At 43.3% G+C, this 21,856-nt stretch overlaps 1 protein-coding gene across 6 annotated transcripts in view; it reads right to left on the bottom strand.

Annotated features, from left to right (window-relative positions):
- The window catches only part of TENM2 (teneurin transmembrane protein 2), a 1,283,414-nt gene that overhangs the window by 169,018 nt on the left and 1,092,540 nt on the right, over window positions 1-21,856 (bottom strand). For all 6 annotated transcript variants that reach the window (XM_003900492.5, XM_021940242.2, XM_021940246.2 and 3 more), the window contains one exon: window positions 6,624-6,819. In XM_003900492.5, the coding sequence (XP_003900541.5) occupies window positions 6,624-6,819 (196 nt within the window). The remainder of the gene's footprint in view (window positions 1-6,623; window positions 6,820-21,856) is intronic.

The raw sequence follows: 21,856 nt of genomic DNA, 5'->3' as shown, positions 1-21,856 counted from the left end.
TGATCTGATAGGGGGTGGAGCTCAGGCACTAATGCAAGCAATAAAGATAAAGCTTCACTTGCTCGCCCACTGCTCCCCTCTTGCTCTGTGGCCCAGTTCCTAATGGGCCACAGACCTCATTGTGATCTGTGCATGCGAGGGATCTGGGTTGCATGCTCCTTATGAGAATCTAATGCCTGATGATCTATCACTGTCTCCCATGACCCCCAGATGGGATCATCTAGTTGCAGGAAAACAAGCTCAGGGCTTCCACTGATTTGACATTATGGTGAATACTGATCTGTGGCCCTAGGGTTGAGGACCCCTGCTATAGGCCATGTGGATGACTTGGGTTCTATTCTGGAACTTCTGGGTATAAATGAAACATTTAAACAGAGGAACATCATTCTTCAGCTTGCATTTTTTGAAGTCCTTCCTACGGTGAAGTAGAGATTGTTTCTCACTGAGCATCTGGGTCTGGGGATGGTTTGGTGGAAATTGACATTCCTGAGGTCAAGGCTCCCTGTTCTCAAAACTTACGTCTTTGGCAGTCCAGCAGCAAAGGTCCAGGGAGCTCTTTGCCACCACAATCCCATGGAAAAGGCCCGAGATCTTTGCACAGTTTCTTTGCTTGGCTGGAGGGCTTCACTTGAGGTATTTATCATTGTGTCTCAGCTCCTGGATGTCTTCCTCACTTTCCTCGATCTGGGCTTTGTATCACTTCCTCTTTGCTCTTGTAATTCTTATATATATCTATCTTCTCTCACCAAGCCCTCGATCTGAACTGTTCATCAAGGTATTTTCATTGCTTGGTATACAAGAGGTCCTTGGTAAAAAGTTGTCCAAGTGTGATTATGTGTGTGTGTGTCTATGTGTCTGTATGTCTATGTGTGTGTGTGTGTCTGTGTGTCTGTATGTCTATGTGTGTCTGTGTGTCTGTATATGTCTATGTGTGTGTGTGTGTGTATGTCTGTGTGTATATGTGTCTATGTGTGTGTCTGGGTGTCTATACCTATGTGTGTGTGTGTCTGTGTGTGTGTCTATGTCTATGTCTGTGTGTCTGTGTATGTGTATATGTGTGTGTGTCTGTGTATGTCTGTGTGTGTGCGTCTGTGTATGTCTATGTGTGTGTGTGTCTGTGTGTCTGTGTATGTCTATGTGTATGTCTGTGTCTATGTCTATGTGTGTTTGTGTGTCTGTGTGTGTGTCTGTGTGTAAGTGTATGTCTACGTCTATGTCTATGTGTGTGTCTGTGTATGTCTGTGTGTGTGTATGTCTATGTCTATGTGTATGTGTGTCTGTGTATGTCTATGTGTGTGCGTCTGTGTGTGTATGTCTATGTGTGTGTGTGTGTCTGTGCTGGCTGTGTGTCTGTGTGTATCTAATAATGTATGTCTATGTGTGTGTGTGTCTGTGTATGACTATGTATATGTGTGTCTGTGCATGTCTATGTGTGTGTGTGTCTGTGTGTGTATGTGTATGTCATGTGTGTGTCTGTGTCTATGTCTATGTGTGTGTGTCTGTGTGTATGTGTATGTCTGTGTGTCTGTGTCTATGTGTGTGTGTGTGTGTCTGTGTGTATGTGTATGTCTGTGTGTATGTATCTGTGTATGTCTATGTGTGTGTGTCTATGCATATGTGTGTGTCTGTGTGTCTGTGTGTGTGCCTAAGTCTAATAATGTGTGTGTGTCTCTGTGTGTCTATGTCGATATGTGTGTTTGTGTGTATGTCTATGTCTATGTCTGTGTGTGTGTATGTCTATGTGTGTGTATGTGTATGTCATGTGGTGATAGATCTGTGTGTGTATATCTATGTGGCCATTATGTCCTGTGTATGACTGTAGCTGTGTCTGTGTATATCTATGTGTGTGTATGTCTATGTGTGTACATGTCTGTGTGTGAAGCTATGTATATGTCAATGTCTGTGCCTGTGTGTGTGTGTATGTGTAGCCAATGTATCCTGTGTGTGTCTGTGTCTGTGTGTCTATGTCTCTGCTGTGTGTGTCTATGTGTATGTGTGTATGTCTGTGTGTCTGTGTCTGTGTGTGTATATGTGTATGTCTATGTGCGTGTACAATGTGTGTATCTGTGTATGTCTATGTGTGTGTGTCTATGCATATGTGTGTGTCTGTGTGTCTGTGTGTGTGCCTCAAGTCTATGTGTGTGTGTCTCTGTGTGTCTATGTCCTATATCTGTAATGTGTAGCTATGTCTATGTATGTGTATCTCTGTGTCATGTGTGTGTCACATCTCTGTATGCATGTATCTGTCCTTATGTCCTGTGTGTGTAATATGTCATGTGTATGTGTGTGTGTGTATGTCTATGTGTGTGTGTATCTGTGTATGTTTATGTGTGTCTGTGTATGTCTGCATGTGTGTCTGTGTATATCTATGTGTGTGTCTGTGTATGTCTACGTGTGTGTGTGTTTCTGTGTGTCTGCGTATGTCTATGTGTGTGTGTGTTTCTGTGTGTCTGTGTATGTCTATGTGTGTGCTGTGTCTGTGTATGTCTATGTGTGTGTCTGTGTCTGTGTATTTCTATGTGTGTGTCTGTGCGTATGTGTGTGTCTATGTGTGTATGTTTCTATGTGTGTGTGCCTGTGTGTCTGTGTGTGTCATTGTGTGTGTGTGTGTCTGTGTGTGTCTGTGTGTATGTGTGTGTCTGTGTGTGTGTCGTGTATGTGTGTCTGCGTGTGTATGTCTCTGTGTCTGTGTATCTATGTGTGTGTGTGTCTGTGTGCATGCGTATGTCTATGTACATGTATTTCTGTGTGTGTGTCTGTGTCTCTGCGTGTGTGTGTATGTCTATGTGTGTGTGTCTGTGTATGTCTATGTGTTTGCGTGTCTGTGTGTATGTCTATGTCTATGTGTGTGTGTGTGTGTATGTCTGTGTGTGTCTGTGTATGTCTGTGTGTATGTGAATGTGTGTTTATTATTGGCATGTGTGTCTAATGTGTGTCTATGTCTATAGCGTGTATCTATTATATTTTTTGTGTGTGTGTATGTCTATGTGTGTGTGTGTCTGTGTGTGTCTATGTGTGTGTGTCTATGTGTGTGTGTGTCTATGTGTTGTGTGTCTATGTGTGTCTCTGTGTGCATGTGTGTCTGTGTGTCTATGTGTGTGTCTGTGTATAAGTGTATGTCTATGTGTGTCTGTGTATGTCTGTGTGTGTGTATCTGTGTGTCTATGTGTGTGTCTGTGTGTGTATGTCTATGTGTGTCTGTGTGTAATGTGCGTGTATGTGTGTCTGTGTGTGACTATGTGTGTGTGTCTGTGTGTCTGTGTGTATGTCTGTGTGTGTGTTTATGTGTGTCTGGGTGTCTGTGACTATGTGTGTGTGTCTGTGACTATGTGTGTGTGTCTGTGTGTCTGTGTGTGTGTCTGTGTATGTCTATGTGTGTGTGTGTCTCTGTGTGTGTGTGTATGTGTCTGTGTGTGTGTGTGTGTCCGCATGTGGGGGAGGAGAATCCTAAATAAACATTGTCATAAACAGTATTTTTCATTTAACTTTCCCAACAACTCATATTGAAAGTATTTTAATAGTTTCTGAGGGAGAAACAATGATGTGGCAAAGCTCAAATAAAAAGGAACTCACAATCCCCTTTCTCCAACACTCAGTTAAATATTTTTAAGATATTATCAGTTTTCCTTTTTGTTTACATTTTCTTGAGGAAGAAGTGGCCTCCGGAAGTGAGATCAAGCCCAGGGAATGGGATTTTACCCAAGTGGAGGCTAGCATCGTGCTTCCAGAAAGCCGTTCTGTTGTCTCGAGAAGAAACTTATTTCTGAAAGCAGGCTGCTTCTCTCCAAAACACATCAAAAGACTTCCCCAAGTCAAAGGTATATTTAGTGTGATCGCTGGTTGACACCTGTCGAACATTTTCCTTCTGTTTCACATCACGGGGGTTTACAGCACTCCTGGCTGCTCTTGATGGAGAACGTTCTGATGATAGTTATGTGTGGGAGAACCTCTGAATCAAATAAAACACTGTTCTTTTCCCTGCACTTCAGGCCAATTACTATCATTGCTCCATCAAGATGTCTGCCCAACTATTAGGCCGATTACCTTTGACTTTCTCTTTGAGATACAGTCCAGACAAGAGAAATCCTCTTGGGAGAATTGCTATTCCCCGCTCCAACAGGCCAGGGTGGATGATGGCCCGTGGGAAGGGAATTTCACTACCACAACGCCTGTGTCCATGTGAATAAAGGAGGAGGAGGACAGAAGCTGTTGGGAAATAATCTGAACCCCAGAAAATGTGCTAAGTTTAGAGGGAAAAGGATTTAGTTGGCTAGAATCCAAAGGAATCCAGTGGTTAAGAGCACAGGCTCTGGAAAGTATGAATCCTGATTTCACCTTTTCCTGGCTGTGTGTGACCTCGGGCAAGTTTTCTTACTGCATTCAGCCTTGGATTCCTCAGTTGGAAAATGCAGAGAATTGTGATAGTGCTACCTCATGTGGCTACTCCATGGGTTGAGGAAGCAAGAGGCACGAAGGCATAATACCGGGGCTAGCACACTGTTGACGCTCTATAAATGCATAGCTGTTCTTGTTGTTATGAACCACTTCTCTGAATTCTTGTAGACCCCAGCTGAGCCAGCTGCTGTGCAGGGTGTGTGCTGTCACGTATGTGTCAAGCCTCTTGAGTTTAAACACAAAGCGACACAAAGGAAGTCATTTCTCATCATGTTCTTAAACTAAAGATTTAAAAAAATCTCAACATCTCAAGCTGGTTCCAAATTTGTTTCTAGTTTTTTCCTTTTGTGAGCTAGTCTCTACCCTATTACTTTTCTTCCCCATTGGTACCTAACCTAATTCTGGGTATTTTCCCTTTGTGGAACACTTCTCCACTGACTTTCATTATACAAAGTTTATGACATGACTTTAGAGTAGGGGTTGGCAAACTTTGTCTGTAAAGGGGCAGAGAGTAACGATTTAGGCTTTGTGGGCCATATGGTCTCTGCTGCAATGACTCAACTCTGCCGTGACAGTGGGAAAGCTGCCATAGACAATATGTAAACAGATGTATGGGGCTGTGCTCCAATAAAACTTTATTCAAAAAACCAGGCAGTGGGCCAGATTCAGCCCATGGGCTACAGTGGAGCCAACTCCTGCTTTGGAGCATTTGGCCAGTCTTGACAGGGTCAGCCTTTGCTTAGCAGAGGGAATAAGGATTGATGTGAATCCCATGGTCAGTACCAAAACTCGATATGATTTCACACCATTCTGAAGTGTGGCCACTGATGAAGAATTGCCACCTGAATTTTAGGATGGATTACATAGCTCTTTGAAGAATCAGGGAGCCCCTCAGAAAAATCCATGGGGCCAATAGAAAAGTTCTTAAAATGTAATCAACAGAAAAACAGTGATACTAGATGTATTCCTAAAGAAAAAAAAAACCGGATGTCATTTAGTGACCACCAACTCATGCCACACACGTTTTATTTGTCATGATACTCACATCACCCTCTACTTCTGGATGTGGTCATTACCTTTTCACAGATGATGAAACTGAGGCTCAGAGAGATAAGTGAATTGCCCAGTTAACATGTGGGGAAGCAAATCTTGGATTTAATGCTGGAGCTACCAAGTCTTTCTTCAAGAAACCACCTTGTGTGCGCTTCCCCAGTGAATCTTGAGATCTACAGCTAAAAGTTGTTGGGACACATGGTGTTGTACAAAGGTGGTGGACAAGACCTAGAAGCCCATGCCATTTCCACTGTTTCCACAGCCTGGGTCTTTGAGAGATTCAGCTTTCTGAATCTCAATTTATTCTTCTGTGAAATGGGTCTATTAATCTCCCCTGATTCACAGAGGTTCTACCCAGGATCAATTATTATTGTCAGGAGGAAGATTAAAAATCCCAGTAACGTAACTTTAATGAAAATATCTGCAGCTTCTTTGCTTGTTAACATACTTAGGGTTTGTTGTAGAAAAACTTTATGAAACCTTCCTCAAGCGAATGACTGTTTTAGAGCTTTGTATTGCATGCATAAGGACACTTTGGTTGAAACTTCGCTTTTCCCTTGGCAGCTAATAGAAGGCAGGGCTACCCTATGCCAAAATGATAAGTACTTAATTAAAACACTTTGAGATTTACCTACTTAAGAATGAAAACATGATTTTTAAATGTCTATATAATTTATCTGATTTAAAGTTTTTAAAAAATCACTTTTTATTAACATTTTGAGGTTCCCTTAATTTTTAAGAAAAATTCCGAGCTGGTGTGAATTGCCAATAGTTTCTCTACTATATGCTTAGAGATTTATATATTTATTCTAGTTAATCCCCACAATGGCCCTATGAGGTCGGCATTCATGTTAGTTCTATTTTACTATGAGGAAACTGAGGCTTATCAAAGTCAAGTGATTTGCTTAGGTTGTGTGGTCAGGACTCAACCCAGGCAGTCTGACCTAAACTCTTAACCTCAATTTCATCCTTGGTGGCTCTTTCATGGTTTAAGCAGCATTTCCATTTAATCAGAGCTAGTTTCAGGTGTGTGACACTATAAGGCCTAAACAAAGGATCCTTGTTGGTTGTCATCTGTACTAGAAACTACCTTAGAAGATGTGTTTTCTGCAGAGAAGCCCAGAACATTTCCATCTTCCCTTCATGGTGTACCATCTCAGAGATCCCACACCTACCTAGGACAACAGTGTTGAAGGAAACCATCTCTTTGTCTTTTCCATCATTGTAGAAGGCCAGATGCCACAGGCCCACATCCAGGTACTGCACAAACACGGCTTCGTTCTGAACCAAGGTCTGTATGCTCCGGCGTTCCCTGGGAGACTCAACCACACTCCACTTTTCCTTCCCGTCCAGACGTTCCATGAAGTCATACTGGGAAAAGAAGAGAGAGTACCATGTATGAGACAAGGTGCAGATGTGGTCCCATACGTGGCACCTTCCCCTCCTACCCATTTGTTAATGGAGAAAGACCTTTTTTGTAGCACATTTTGCTATGAACTTATTCAGGAAAACAAGAGCCACAAAACGTGTAACAGTAACAGTCATTATTTATTATGCTTCATAATGATTGCTACTATTAATACTTTTATTACTCTGGGTCACAATCTCTTATCTGCTGTCCTGAAATCCAAAGAGCTTTAACCCAAAGTTTTTCTTTTGTTTGTTTGTATGTGTGTGTTGTGTGTGTGTGTGTGTGCGCGTGTGTGTGTGGTGGAGGGAGTGGTACATGCTGTTGCTCCAGTCCCCCTCTGTATTATATAATACAGAGGATATGCAAAGTATAACTTTTCCATAATCCTCCAAATTATGAATTCCAAAATGTAATTGGTTGCCTGAGAGTTTCAGATAAAGAATTATGAACCCATGTTACCAGCTACCATTTTATTGATTATTTACTAGGAGAAATGGCACAGCAGAATGGCCATGATGAGGGCTATGGAGCCTGAGAGAATCCTGAATGAGGTGCTTGCTAGCTTCTCCTGTCTGTGCCTCAGTTTCCCCATTGGCAAAACTGAAAATAAGAGTATCTGTGTTACGGGGTTGTGAGGATTCAGATAACATTTAAAACAGTGCCTGGCACCCAGCAAACACAAAATACATGTTAGCCATCATGATCATTATCATCATTTTATTCAGTTCTTGAAGAAACCCTGATTTGGTACCTATCTTGGTATAATTTACATCCATATTTTACAGATAAGAAAGCTGAGGCTCAGAGAAGTCAAGCAACTTTTCCAAAGTCACGCAGCTCCTAAGTGGCCAACCAAGAATTTAGACATAGATTGGCTTGGTGTTTATGTTCATGCCCTTATAGTGCCTGGCCTTGGATAAACCAGCAATTAAAGTTTAACTTTGCTTCAGTGGAAACCAGGTTCAGAATTGGAAGTGATTAATGAGAGACAGAGTGGTCAACTAAGGCTACCATGATAAGGGGATGGGGAGGTCAAATGGGACCCAAGAGAGGCCTGTTCTAAATAATAGGTGAAATGCTGTAGCAGGCAAGTGGGAGCCATTGAAGTCTCTTGAGCAGTGACTGATGTGATGAAAGGGATGTTTTGAAGAATTAGTGTGTAGGAAGGATATGAGATATTCTAAAGGGTGAAAAACTGAAAGCAGGAGGACCAATGAGGAAGTGATTGCAGAAACCCGGGGTGAGGTAAAAAAGGGTTTGATTAGGACAGTGAATGAGAAGAGGGGGACAACTTTGGAGGAACATTTCTAAGGAAGAGGTGACAGGGCTTGATCGTGGGCTGGACAGAGAGGATGAAGGAGAAGGCAAAGAGGACACCAATGTTTCTTACTTGTTGACAAGAAAATCGATAAAACCCCAGTAGAGCTGGACTAATCTTGTGAGCTCTTGCAAAATCACTGCATAGAAAAGTCACTTGCATGCTGACTTCCAGAGAACATTCAAAGTGTAGGTTTTAGCCAATGAAAACCACCACTGTAGGATTAAGCAATCTCTCCACTTTCCCTTCCATAAAAAGGTTTTTATGGGTTACAGACATCAACTATAACCCCTTTTACGAACTTCATAGAATGAAACTCCAGGAATCTCCTAATGTGCCTTTCCCGTCGTCAGAATCGCCAGTTTTTCCACCTGAAATGTGATCACTGAAAACAAAAGACTCTATAATCTTAAACACAAAGGCTTTGCCATCAGACACACCTGGGTTTGAATTCTGACTCTGTCACTTACTATTCTTTGATGTTGGGCACATCTACTTTTACCTTCTTCTTGGTTTTCATACCAGGGAATTAATCACACCTAACATTCAGGGAGGTTATAAGGATGACATGAGATAATGCTTAGGGCAGGGCCAGGAAGTTAATAACCATTTTATTAAGTACCTAGGGACTATGAGTCACCTACTTGCAAATCATAATGATCATGACGAGCAGCGCGTGGTTCTAGTTTCACACGTGGGGCGCTGGCAATGGCCACTGCTTAGAAGTCGAAATTTTCTCCATTTCTCAAGATACGAGTGTGTTTAGCTTCTCTCTACCCCATATCCCATTGGTCCCAGCTGTCTTTGTGGGATAAAATAAATGATTTAAAGTGATATGACAAACTGATGCTGCTTTTGGAGACCTTTCTAACCAAAGCATTTGTTCCTTAGCAACCTCGAAAATGTCCAACTGCAAAGACCCATGTCTACAAATTGCTGTCAGCCAGAGGAATGGCTGTAACTTCCTTGGTGCCGAGGTGAGAAGGATCTACTTCATTTCGGGTCCAAGTAATCACCCCCATGAGGAAGAGTTTGGCTGAAGGTGATTACTTGTGTGGGGCCATTGTTCATTACTAATTTGGGCATTAGTCATCTCTTGCCGAACCGCCTGACCAGCCAAGGGACACGGAAATGGCTTAGGACTAGTGGCAGTGCTCACCGTCCAGCCCAGTAAATTACTCTAAGAAGAGGCATTTTTCAGGGGAAAGAGAAGACATCTGTTTTGGCTGGCTCCTCAGAGTCCCCCCCAACAGAAGCACAGAGGGCGGTTTTCATTTAAGGAAGAATTGGCTAGCCAGGGGCTCTTGGAGAAGATATTGACTCTGATATGATATGGTGTTTGATGTGTCTCAATTCTGTAGCCCTTTATTGTGCTTTATTATCTTCAAAGCACTTATTACCCCCTAAAATGATATAATTTATTTTTATGTGTGTTGTCTTTCTACTCAGAAGAACATAAACTCCAGGAAGATAGGGGTTTCATCTGCAGGGTAGAGTGGTGAGGAGTGAGGACTTCAGAACTACTGCCCTTCTTCCTTCCCAGGACAGGCCAAATGATCCTCAAGATCATTTTCTTTTCCTTCTTTCCTTCCTTCCCTCCTTCCTTCCTTCCTTCCTTCCTTCCTTCCTTCCTTCCTTCCTTCCTTCCTTCCTTCCTTCCTCCCTTCCTCCCTTCCTCCCTTCCTTCCTTCCTCTTTCTCCTTTCCTTCCTTCCCTTCCTTTCCTTCCTTTCTTTTCTTTCCTTCCTTCCTTCCTTCCTTCCTCTCCCTCCCCCCCTCCCCCCCCCTCCCTCCTTTTTTTTTTTTTTTTTGGAGTCTCGCCCTGTTGCCCAGGCTGGAATGCAATGGCTTGATCTTGGCTCACTGCAACCTCCACCTCTTGGGTTCAAGTAATTTTCCTGTCTCAGACTCCTGAGTAGCCGGGATTACAGGCACCTGCTACCACACCCAGGTAATGTGTTGTATCTTTAGTAGAGACGGGATTTCATTATGTTGGCCAGGCTGGTCTCGCACTCCTGACTTTGTGATCTGCCTGCCTTGGCCTCCCAAAGTGCTGGAACTATAGGCATGAGCCACCGTGCCTGGTCAAGATAATTTCTTGCAGGACAACAGGACAGGATGGCCCAGGAAAAGGCGGCAGCATCTTCTGTTGGTAAAATTCCACTCTATTATGTGTAGGGTGTTTGTTTATCACAATTTCCCAGGAGTTTCCCTCTTTATACCTCCTGTTCCTCCTTTCTATCTCAAAGTGCTCTAGAGTAGAGTGTACATAGAGTCACTATACATAGATTAACATGTGTCAAGCAGCATCACACAGCATCACTCACTGCTGCTATAATTTGGGCAAGGGCTGGAGGCTAGAAATGCAGGGGGAGGATAAACTGAGCCAGCCATGGAGACTGCCTTCCAGGATAGGGAGCCTGGGAGCAAGTGAGAAGCTGGTTTGCAAGGAGGCCATCTGGTGTAGGGGAGCCTCTGCTCTCTAGGATTCCTAGGCTACAGCCTGGCCAGCTTGCTTGGCAGACTGACTGTCACTAGAAGGAGGGCATTTTCCAAAAGCTCAGGCCCTGGCCAGAGTTTCCTTTTCATCCCTCAACACTGGGAATTGATAACTCAGGCTTAGTATTGGGGACATCTGGCTCCTCTGTTCTAGGACCTCATTGTGATCAATCTGGGACATGGGGATGCTTGGGGGACCAAACTGTGCCTCGTTGACTAAAGAGGTTACTCTGTAGCACGTCCTACCCATTAGGTCTGCAGAAACTCTGGAAGGGGTTTAGGAGGCACATGACCAAATCCCAATAGAAGGATGTGTCTGTGCACGGGCTGGCTGCGGGAGGAAGTTTGTCTCCCAAAGCCGCTTGTGTCTCTTGCAGCCACCCAGAGGGTGATAGCACAATAACCCAAAGTAAACACCACCTCTCCCCGCCCAGTTCTCTCCTTTTCCCTGGCCTCTGAAAAATAACCCACTTTGGCATGCAATGTGAGGGCTGTGCCTTTGAGTCATCAGTCATACCCCAAAGTGGCAGGAAAATGCAACTTTTACGAGAGCTCGAGAGGCAAAGAAATAAACCACAGCAAATATTTGACTGATCCAATTATAAATCTCCCCACTTCTTGGCAGACACCGAGGAGGAATGGTAATTAAGATAACTTAGTGGGTTTCCAGAGGAGCGGGAGGAGAGCAGCAGAGCCTGGACCGTGGAGCGGGGGCTGTTACTTTCCCAGAAGGGAAGGCGGCCACAGGCAGGGATCGGGCAGCCCAGAGATTCTTCTAGAAACCACACTGATACACACCTGCCAGAGAGGGCAAGGTTAAAGACAGACTCATTGCCCTTCGGGAGGATGTTATTACTGGGTCCAGGACCCCCCAAAAAGGGGGGATGACTTCATCGCTATTTGGAACGTTTTCTTGCTGAGGGTCAACGCGAACGGGAAAAGCAATAAATGCTGACATTTCCCGGGGAAGCCTGCCACTCCCCTCGCTCTGCACTGGCAGCATCACCGGCCTCCTGACGACGTCTGATGTTGATTCTACCTCAGATGGCAGGGCATGCTCAGCAGTTGGTGGGATGCAGGGGAGCGGCACGTGTGAGCTAGGGCTGCTTGAAGCCACATGACCACAGGGTCTCTGGTCTCATCCAGCGACCGCGGGAACGACTTAGCTGCGGTGGGTCGCTCACTCATGGGGGCCTGTTCATCTCTTTCTGCCTCCAGCCAGGCCTGTGGCAAAGTGCGCCTGGCTGATTCCTCATTAAAGCTCAGCACAATTTCTTTGCTCTCTTTCAAAGGGGCTGAGTGCTCAGGGAAGGGGGAGGAATGACAGCGTGCTCCAGTGGGGGCTGGCTTCCCTGAGTGTGGCCTTGCCTGTCTTTTTCAGGACTCCCTGCTCAGTTCCTACTTACAGTATCTGAGTCACTTAACTAAATGCAACAGGCCCAGCTGCAGGCACCACTGCTCGGGCCACTATGAGAACCAGCCCCTGAACTTCCGGACAGGAAACAGCATCTGCATTTCCAGACTGTAGCAGCTCATCACGCCAGGCTCCACAGGCAAGAATCAAGCAGATGGAAGCTAGAGAGGAACCAAGCAGGGTTCCCTAAAGTCAGCAGCTGGGGAGAATTTATCTTACAAGGGCAGAATTCTTGATTCTTTCATTACATGTCCTCTTGCAGCAGCAGCAAAAGTAATAATAAAAAATAAGAGCCTATTTTTGCCTGAGCACTTGCTACATGCCAGGCATAATAGCAAATGCTGATGTGTATTATTGCATTCCATCCTCCCCAAAACCCTAGTCTCATCTCGGAAGAGAACAGTGGTTTCTAGAGAAGTTAACGAATGGATCCAGTGCCATTGAGCTTGGTTGGTGGCCAAGCAAGGATTTGAAGTTGGATTTGCATGAATTTTAACAATTATGGGGGACAGATCCATCTTTTCCAAGAACCTAGTTGTAGCTGCCAGCATATCTGGTGGCTGGCCTGGTTTGTAAGTCCCCTCACGATGCCACTGAGCGGATAAGAAGGAGGAAGGAAGAGCTTAGCAGTGCTAGGGTCAGACCTGGGCAGAGCAGGCTGGCCTGAGGACAGGGAGACATCCCACTGGGGCAGAGAAAAAAGGGTGCCTGGAAAGGTCTGGATGGCTTTGCTGGGTGTTGGCTGTACTTGGTCCATAAGTGGCTTTGGGAGCCGGCCTCTTCCCAATTCCCTAAACACCATTCTACCTGTATGTTTTCCAGTCACACTGCTCTTCTCTCTGTTCCTGGAAGATGCCAAGCTCATCCCAGCCTCAGGGCCTTCGCACCAGCCATTCCCTCTGCCTGGCCTATTCTTTCTCGTGATCTCTTCTCATTAATCCTGCCTTTGCCTAAATATCATGACCCGAGAAAGGGCTTCCCTGACTACCCATTCTGAAATACCTCTATCAAAATGTAAATCAAAACCACAATGAGATACCATCTCGCACAAGTCAAAATGGCTATCATTAAAAAGTCAAAAAACAACATGCTGGCATGGCTGTGAAGAAAAGCGAGCACGTACACACTGTTGATGGGAATGTGAATTAATTCAGCCACTGTGGAAAACAGTTTGGAAATTTCTCAAGTAACTTAAAACAGAACTACCATTCAACCCAGTAATCCTATTACTGGGTACCCAAAAGAAAACAAATTGTTTTACCAAAAAGACACATGCACTCATATGTTCATTGCAGCACTAATCACAATAGTAAAGATGGGATCAACCTAGGTGCCTATCAATGGTGGATAAAGAAAAGTGGTACATATACACCATGGAATACTATGCAGTCATAAAGAATGAAATCATATTTTTTTCAGCAACATGGATGTAGTTGGAGGCCATGATTCTAAGCAAATAAATATAGGAACAGAAGACCAAACATGACATATTCTCACTTATCAGTGGGAGGTAAGCATTGGGTACTCATGGAAATAAAGATGGAACAATAGACACTGGGGACTACTAGAGAGGTCAGAGAGGGAGGGGGCAAGGGTTGAAAAACTATTAAGATTTTCAGTCTTGGGTAACCATTGAGTGCTTTGCTCACTACCTGAGTGATGGGACCATTTGCATCCCAAACTTTAGTACCATGCAACATATCCAGGTAACAAACTTGCTCATGTACCTCCAAGTCTAGAAAGAAAGTTGAAATTATTTTTTTAAAAAACCTCTATTACTTCTTCTTGTTTCTATCCTCAGCACAAACTCATGATTCTTTGAAAAAAAACCTTGCTACTAATTTATAATTAATCTTCCTCCTTTTGGATATGAACTTCCTCCAACACTTAAGAGTGGGAGACTTGTCGCTGGAGTTCCAAGATAGCCAAATAGGAACAGCTCCAGTCTGCAGCTCCCAGCGTGAGCATCATGGAAGATGGATGATTTCTGCATTTCCAACTGAGGTACCAGGTTCATCTCACTGGGGCTTGTCGGACAGTGGGTGCAGCCCACAGAGTGTGAACCGAAGTAGGGTGAGGCCTCACCTAGGAAGCTCAAGGGGTCGGGGAATTCCCTTTCTTAGCCAAGGGAAGCCATGACAGATGGTACCTGGAAAATTGGGACACTCTCACCCCAATACTGTGCTTTTCCAATGGTCTTAGCAAATGGCACACCAGGAGATTATATCCTGAGCCTGGTTCAGAGGGTCCCATGCCCACAGAGCCTCGCTCACTGCGAGCACAGCAGTCTGAGATCAAACGGGAAGGCAGCAGCGAGGCTAGGGGAGGGGCGTACACCATTGCTGAGGCTTGAGTAGGTAAACAAATTGGCTGGGAAGCTCGAACTGTGTGGACCCCACTGCAGCTCAAGGAAGCCTGCCTGCCTCTGTAGACTCCACCTCTGGGGACAGGGCATAGCTGAACAAAAGGCAGCAGAAACTTCTGCAGACTTAAACATCCTTGTCTGACAGCTTTGAAGAGAGCAGTGGTTCTCCCAGCATGGAGTCTGAGATCTGAGAACGGACAGACTGCCTCCTCAAGTGGGTCCCTGACCCCTGAGTAGCCTAACTGGGAGACACCTCCCAGTAGGGGCCGATTGACACCTCATATAGCCAGGTGCCCCTCTGAGATGAAGCTTCCAGAGGAAAGATCAGGCAGCAACATTTGCCACTCTGCAATATTTGCTGTTCTGCAGCCTCCACTGGTGATACCCAGGCAAACAGGGTCTGGAGTGGACCTCCAGCAAACTCCAACAGACCTGCAGCAGAGAGTCCTGCCTGTTAGAAGGAAAACTAACAAACGGAAAGGACATCCACACCAAAACCCCATCTGTATGTCACCATCATCAAAGACCAAAGGTAGAAAAAACCACAAAGATGAGGAGAAACCAGAGCAGAAAAGCTGAAAATTCTAAAAATCAGAGTGCCTCTTCTCCTCCAAAGGAACATAGCTCCTCACCAGCAATGGAACAAAGCTGGACAGAGAATGACTCTGATGAGTTGAGAGAAGAAGGCTTCAGATGATTGGTAATAACAAACTTCTCCGAGCTAAAGGAGGATGTTCGAACCCATCGCAAAGAAGCTAAAAACCTTGAAAAAAGATTAGACAAATGGCTAACTAGAATAAACAGCATAGAGAAGACCTTAAATGACTTGATGGAGCTGAAAACCATTGGGCGAGAACCACATGACACATGCACAAACTTCAGTAGCTGATTCAATCAAGTGGAAGGAAGGGTATCAGTGATTGAAGATCAAATGAATGAAATGAAGTGAGAAGAGAAGTTTAGAGAAAAAACAGTAAAAAGAAATGAACAAAGCCTCCAATAAATATGGGACTATGTGAAAAGACCAAATCTATGTCTGACTGGTGTACCTGAAAGTGACAGGGAGAATGGAGCCAAGTTGGAAAACACTGTTTAGGATATTATCTAGGAGAACTTCCCCAACCTAGCAAGGCAGGCCAACATTCAAATTCAGGAAATACAGAGAACACCACAAAGATACTCCTCAAGAAGAGTAACTCAAGATACATAATTGCCAGATTCACTAAAGAGTTGAAATGAAGGAAAAAAAGTATTAAGGGCAGCCAGAGAGAAGGTCAGTTTACCCTGAGGAAGCCCATCAGACTAACAGCAATTCTCGGCTTAGAAAGCATACAAACCAAGAAGAGAATGGGGGCCAATATTCAGCACTCTTAAAAGAAAAGAATTTTCAGCCCAAATTTCATATCAGTCAAGCTGGGCTTCATAAGTGAAGGAGAAATAAAATCCTTCTACAGACAAGCAAATGCTTAGAAGTTTTGTCACCACCAGGCCTGCCTTACAGAGCTCTTGAAGGAAGCACCTGCTAAACATGGAAGAACAACTGGTACCAGCTGCTGCAAACATGCCAGAATTATAAAACACCATCGATGCTAGGAAGAAACTGCAACAACTAATATGCAAAATAACCAGCTAACATCATAATGACAGGATCAAGTTCACACATAACAATATTAACCTTAAATGTAAATGGGCTAAATGCTCCAATTAAAGGCACAGACTGGCAAATTGGATAAAGAGTCAAGACCCATCAGTGTGCTGTATTCCAGGAGACCCATCTCACGTGCAGAGACACACATAGGCTCAAAATAAAAGGGATGGAGGAAGATCTACCAAGCAAATGGAAAACAAAAAAAAGCAGGTGTTGCAATCCTGGTCTGATAAAGTGAGCTTTAAACCAACAAAGATCAAAAGAGACAAAGGCCATTATATAGCGGTGAGGATCAATTCAATAAGAAAAGGCTAACTATCCTAAATATATGTACACAATACAGGAGCACCCAGATTCATAAAAGCAAGTCCTTAGAGACCTACAAAGAGACTTAGACTCTACACAATAATGGGACTTCTTGCCCCCACCATCAACCTTAGACAGATCAACAAGACAGAATGTTAACAAGGATATCCAGGAATTGAACTCAGCTCTGCACCAAGCAGACCTAATGAACATCTACAGAACTCTCCATCCCACATCAACAGAATATACATTCTTCTCAGCACCACATCACACTTATTCCCAAAATTGACCCACATATAGTTGGAAGTAAAGCTTGCTCCTCAGCAAATGTAAAAGCAGAAATTATAACAAACTGTCTCTCAGACCACAGTGCCATCAAACTAGAATTCAGGACTAAGCTCTCAAAACTGCTCAACTACATGGAAGCTGGGCAGCCACTCCTGAATGACTACTGGGTACATAACAAAATGAAGGCAGAAATAAAGATGTTCTTTGAAACCAATGAAAGAACAAAGACACAACATACCAGAATCCTCTGAGACACATTTAAAGCAATTAATGTGAGGAAATGTATAGCATAAATGCCCACAAAGAGAGAAGGCTGGAAGATAAAATTGACTCCTAACATCACAATTAAAAGAACTAGAGAAGCAAGAGCAAACACGATTCAAAGCTGTGAGAAGGCAAGAAACCACTAAAAGATCAGAGCAGAGACTGGAAGGAGATAGAGACACAAAAACCTTCAAAAAATCAATGAATCCAGGAGCTGGTTTTGGAAAAGGTCAACAAAATTGGTAGACCCTATTAAGACTAATAAAGAAAGAAAAGAGAAGCATCAAATAGATGCAATAAAAAGTGAATGAGGGATATCACCACCACGACCCCACAATACAAACTACCATCAGAGAATGCTATAAAACACCTCTATGCAAATAAAACTAGAAAATCTGAAGAAATGGATAAGTTCCTGGACACATACATCCTCCCAAGACTGAACCAGGAATAGAAGTTGAATCCCTGAATAGATCAATAACGAAACAAATTGAGGCAATAATTAATAGCCTACCAACCAAAAAAGTCCAGGACCAGGCAGTTCACAGCTGAATTTTACCAGAAGTACAAAGAGTTACTAATTGCCATTCCTTCTGAAACTCTTCCAAATCAACCGAGAAAAAGGGAATCCTCCTAACTCATTTATGAGGCCAACATCATCCCTGATGCAAAGCCTGGCAAGAACACAACAACAAAAAAAGGAATTTTTAGACCAATATCCTGATGAACATCAATGCAAAAATCCTCAATAAAATACTGGCAAGCCAGATCAGCAGCACATCAAGAAAGCTTATCCTACGATCAAGTTGGCTTCATCCCTATGGGATGCAAGGAAACAGTTCAACATTCGCCAAATCAATAAACATAATCCATCATATAAACAGAACCAAAGACAGAAACCACATGATTATCTCAATAGATGCAGAAAAGGCCTTCAGCAAAATTCAGCAGCCCCTCATGCTAAAACTCTCAATGAACTAGGTATTGATGGGATGTATCTCAAAATAATAAGAGCTATTTATGCAAACACTGAAAGCATTCCCTTTGAAAACTGGCACAAGACAGGGATGCCCTCTCTCACAACTCCCATTCAACATAGTGTTGGAAGTTCTGGCCTGGGCAATCAGGCAGGAGAAAGAAATAAAGGGTATTCAATTAGGAAAAGAGGAAGTCAAATTGTCCCTGTTTGCAGATGACATTATTGTATATTTAGAAAACCCCATTGTCTCAGCCAAAAATCTCCTTAGGCTGATAAGCAACTTCAGCAAAGTCTCAGGATACAAAATCAATGTGCAAAAATAATGAGCATTCCTATACACCAATAACAGACAAACAGAAAACCAAATCATGAGTGAACTCCCATTCACAATTGCTTCCAAGAGAATAAAATACCTAGGAATCCAACTTACAAGGTATGTGAAGGACCTCTTCAAGGAGAACTACAAACCACTGCTCATCAAAATAAAAGAGGACACAAACAAATTGAAGAACATTCCATGCTCATGGATAGGAAGAATCAATATTGTGAAAATGGCCATACTGCCCCAGGTAATTTATAGATTCAATGCCATTCCCATCAAGCTACCAATGACTTTCTTCACAGAATTGGAAAAAAGTACTTTAAAGTTAACATGGAACCAAAAAAGAGCCCACATTGCCAAGACAATCCTAAGTCAAAAGAACAAAGCTGGAGGCATTACGTTACCTGACTTCAAACTATACTACAAGACTACAGAAACCCAAACAGCATGATACTGGTACCAAAACAGAGATATAGACCAGTGGAATAGAACAGAGCCCTCAGAAATAATACCATATATCTACAACCATCTGATCTTTGACAAACCTTACAAACACAAGAACTGGGGAAAGGATTCCCTCTTCAATAAATGGTGCTGGGAAAACTGGCTAGCTGTATGTAGAAAGCTAAAACTGGATTCCTTCCTTACACCTTATACAAAAATTAATTCAAGATGAATTAAAGATTTAAGTGTTAGACCTAAAGCCATAAAAACCCTAGAAGAAAACCTAGGCAATGCCATTCAGGCCATGGGCATAGGCATAGGCCAGGACTTCATGACTAAAACACCAAAAGCAATGGCAACAAAAGCCAAAATTGACAAATGAGATCTAATTAAACTAAAGAGCTTCTGCACAGCAAAAGAAACTACCATCAGAGTAAACAGGCAACTGACAGAATGTGAAAAAATTTTACAGTCTACCCATCTGACAAAGGGCTAATATCCAGAATCTACAAAGAAGTTAAACAAATTTACAAGAAAAAAATCAACAAGCCCATCAAAAAGTGGGCAAAGGATATGAACAAACACTTCTCAAAAGAAGACATTTATGCAGCCAACAGACACATGAAAAAATGCTCATCACTGACCATCAGAGAAATGCAAATCAAAACCACAATGAGATACCAGCTCATACCAGTTAAAATGGTGATCATTAAAAAGTCAGGAAACAACAGGTGCTAGAGAGGATGTGGAGAAATAGGAACACTTTTACACTGTTGGTGGGACTGTAAACTAGCTCAACCATTGTGGAAGACAGTGTGGTGATTCCTCAAGGATCTAGAACTACTAGAAATACCATTTGACCCAGCCATCCTATTACTGGGTATATACCCAGAGGATTATAAATCATGCTGCTATAAAGACACATGCACAAGTATGTCTATTGCAGCACTATTCACAATAGCAAAGACTTGGAACCAACCCAAATGTCCATCAACGACAGACTGGATTAAGAAAATGTAGCACATATGAACGATGGAATACTATGCAGCTATAAAAAAGGATGAATTCGTGTCCTTTGTAGGGACATGGATGAAGCTGGAAACCATCATTCTGAGCAAACTATCGCAAGGACAGAAAACCAAACACCACATGTTCTCACTCATAGGTGGGAACTGAACAATGAGAACACTTGGACACAGGGTGGGGAACATCACACACTGGGACCTGTCATGGGGTAGGGGACGAGGGAGGGATAGTATTAGGAGATATACCTAATGTAAATGATGAGTTAATGGGTGCAGCACACCAACATGGCACGTGTATACATATGGAACAAACCTGCACGTTGTGCACATGTACCCTAGAACTTAAAGTATAATAATAATAAAAAAGAGTGAGAGACTTGTCTGTTTCACTTAACACAGCATCCCCCGTGCCTAGAACAGTGCTTGGCACATAGTGGGTACTCACTAAAGATCTTTATTGCATGAATAAAAAAGATTTAAGCCAAAAGGAAATAGTATCTAGAGTGAAGGGTGTACCAACAAGGTGGAGTTTTGGTGACACAACTACTTAAAGGATATAATCTCTTCAGGAAATGCCTTTTGGAAATTTTAGTGGACACTAGTTTTCTCTTATTTTTGCTTCCTTACTGTTCAGATGCTACCATGAGTTAACATTTAATGAGGCCAGGCACTGTTCTAAGTGATTCATGCTCATAATAACCCTACTGAATACAAATTATTCCTGTTTTGCATATGAGGAAACTGAGACACAGAGAGGTTACATAGCTTGCCCAACAGTTAGTAAGTGGTGGGGCTGAGATTGACACCCAAGCAGCCAGCTTCAAAGAGGACACTCTTAATCCAGTGTATTACAGTCTTCTCAATATGCCTAATGAACAGGCAGCCAGTAGGGGGTGCTGGCATGCCTCTCTCATTTGCACATGCGTGTGTGTATTCACAGGACCACAGGGTGCAGGCACACTCCGCCCCATCTTTGATGGGCAGGGGAGCGCCAGCCAACATCTGGTTTCACTTAGAAGGCCTAAGGGTCCCTAAATTGGAGTTCATAGAAAAATCTGAAGCGTGGCTCTCAAGCCTGTTATGCTGTAAGGGCAAATGAATGTAAAACTGTTTGTTCCTTCAAATATTGAGCAACCACCATGTGCCTGGCACTGCTCTGTGTACTGGGGATACAGCAGTGAATGATACAGACAAGGCCTCTGTCCTTCTGGAGCTGACATTTCCAAGGAGGGGATATAATGTCAGGGAGGGAAGAGGACTGTGAGTAAAAAATAAAGCAAACCAGCCAGGTGCAGTGGCTCACGCCTGTAATCCCAGCACTTTGGGAAGCTGAGGTGGGCGGATCACAAGGTCAGGAGTTCAAGACCAGTCTGGCCAACATTGTGAAACCCTGTCTCTACTAAAAATACCAAAATTAGCTGGGTGTGCTGGGGTGCACCTGTAGTTCCAGCTACACAGGAGGCTGAGGTTGCAGTGAGCCAAGATCACGCCACTGCACTCCAGCCTGGGCGACAGAGCAAGACTCCATCTCAAAAATAAAATAAAATAAAATAATAAAATAAAATAAAATAATTAAAATAAAGCAAACCAGACAACCCAAATGTCCATCAACAGGTGAATGGTCACACACATTGTGGAATATACTTACAATTGAAAAGCTATGCAGTAATAAAAGTAATAAGCTATGGAAACTGATATGGTTTGGCTGTGTCCCCACCCAAATCTCATCTTGAATTGTAGCTCCCATAATTCTCACGTGTCGTGGGAGGGAGCTGGTGGGAGGTATTTGAATCATGGCGGCGGGTCTTTCCTGTGCTGTTCTCCTGATAGTGAACAGGTATCGTGAGATCTGATGATTTTAAAAAGGGGAGTTCCCCTGCAAATGCTCTCTTGCCTGCCGCCACCATGTAAGATGTGCCTTTGCTCTTCCTTCGCCTTCTGCCATGATTGTGAGGCCTCCCTAGCCATGTGGAACTGTGAGTCCATTAAACCTCCTTTCCTTTATAAATTACCCAGTCTCGAGTATGTCTTTATTAGCAGCATGAGAACAGACTGATACAGGTACAAACAACACCATGGGTGAATCTCGCTGACATTCTGCGAGTGAAAGAAGGCAGACACAAGGG

Source organism: Papio anubis, chromosome 5 (genome assembly GCF_008728515.1).
Source record: "Papio anubis isolate 15944 chromosome 5, Panubis1.0, whole genome shotgun sequence".
Lineage (NCBI taxonomy): Eukaryota > Metazoa > Chordata > Mammalia > Primates > Cercopithecidae > Papio > Papio anubis.
This window is presented reverse-complemented; position numbering and strand designations above follow the sequence as displayed.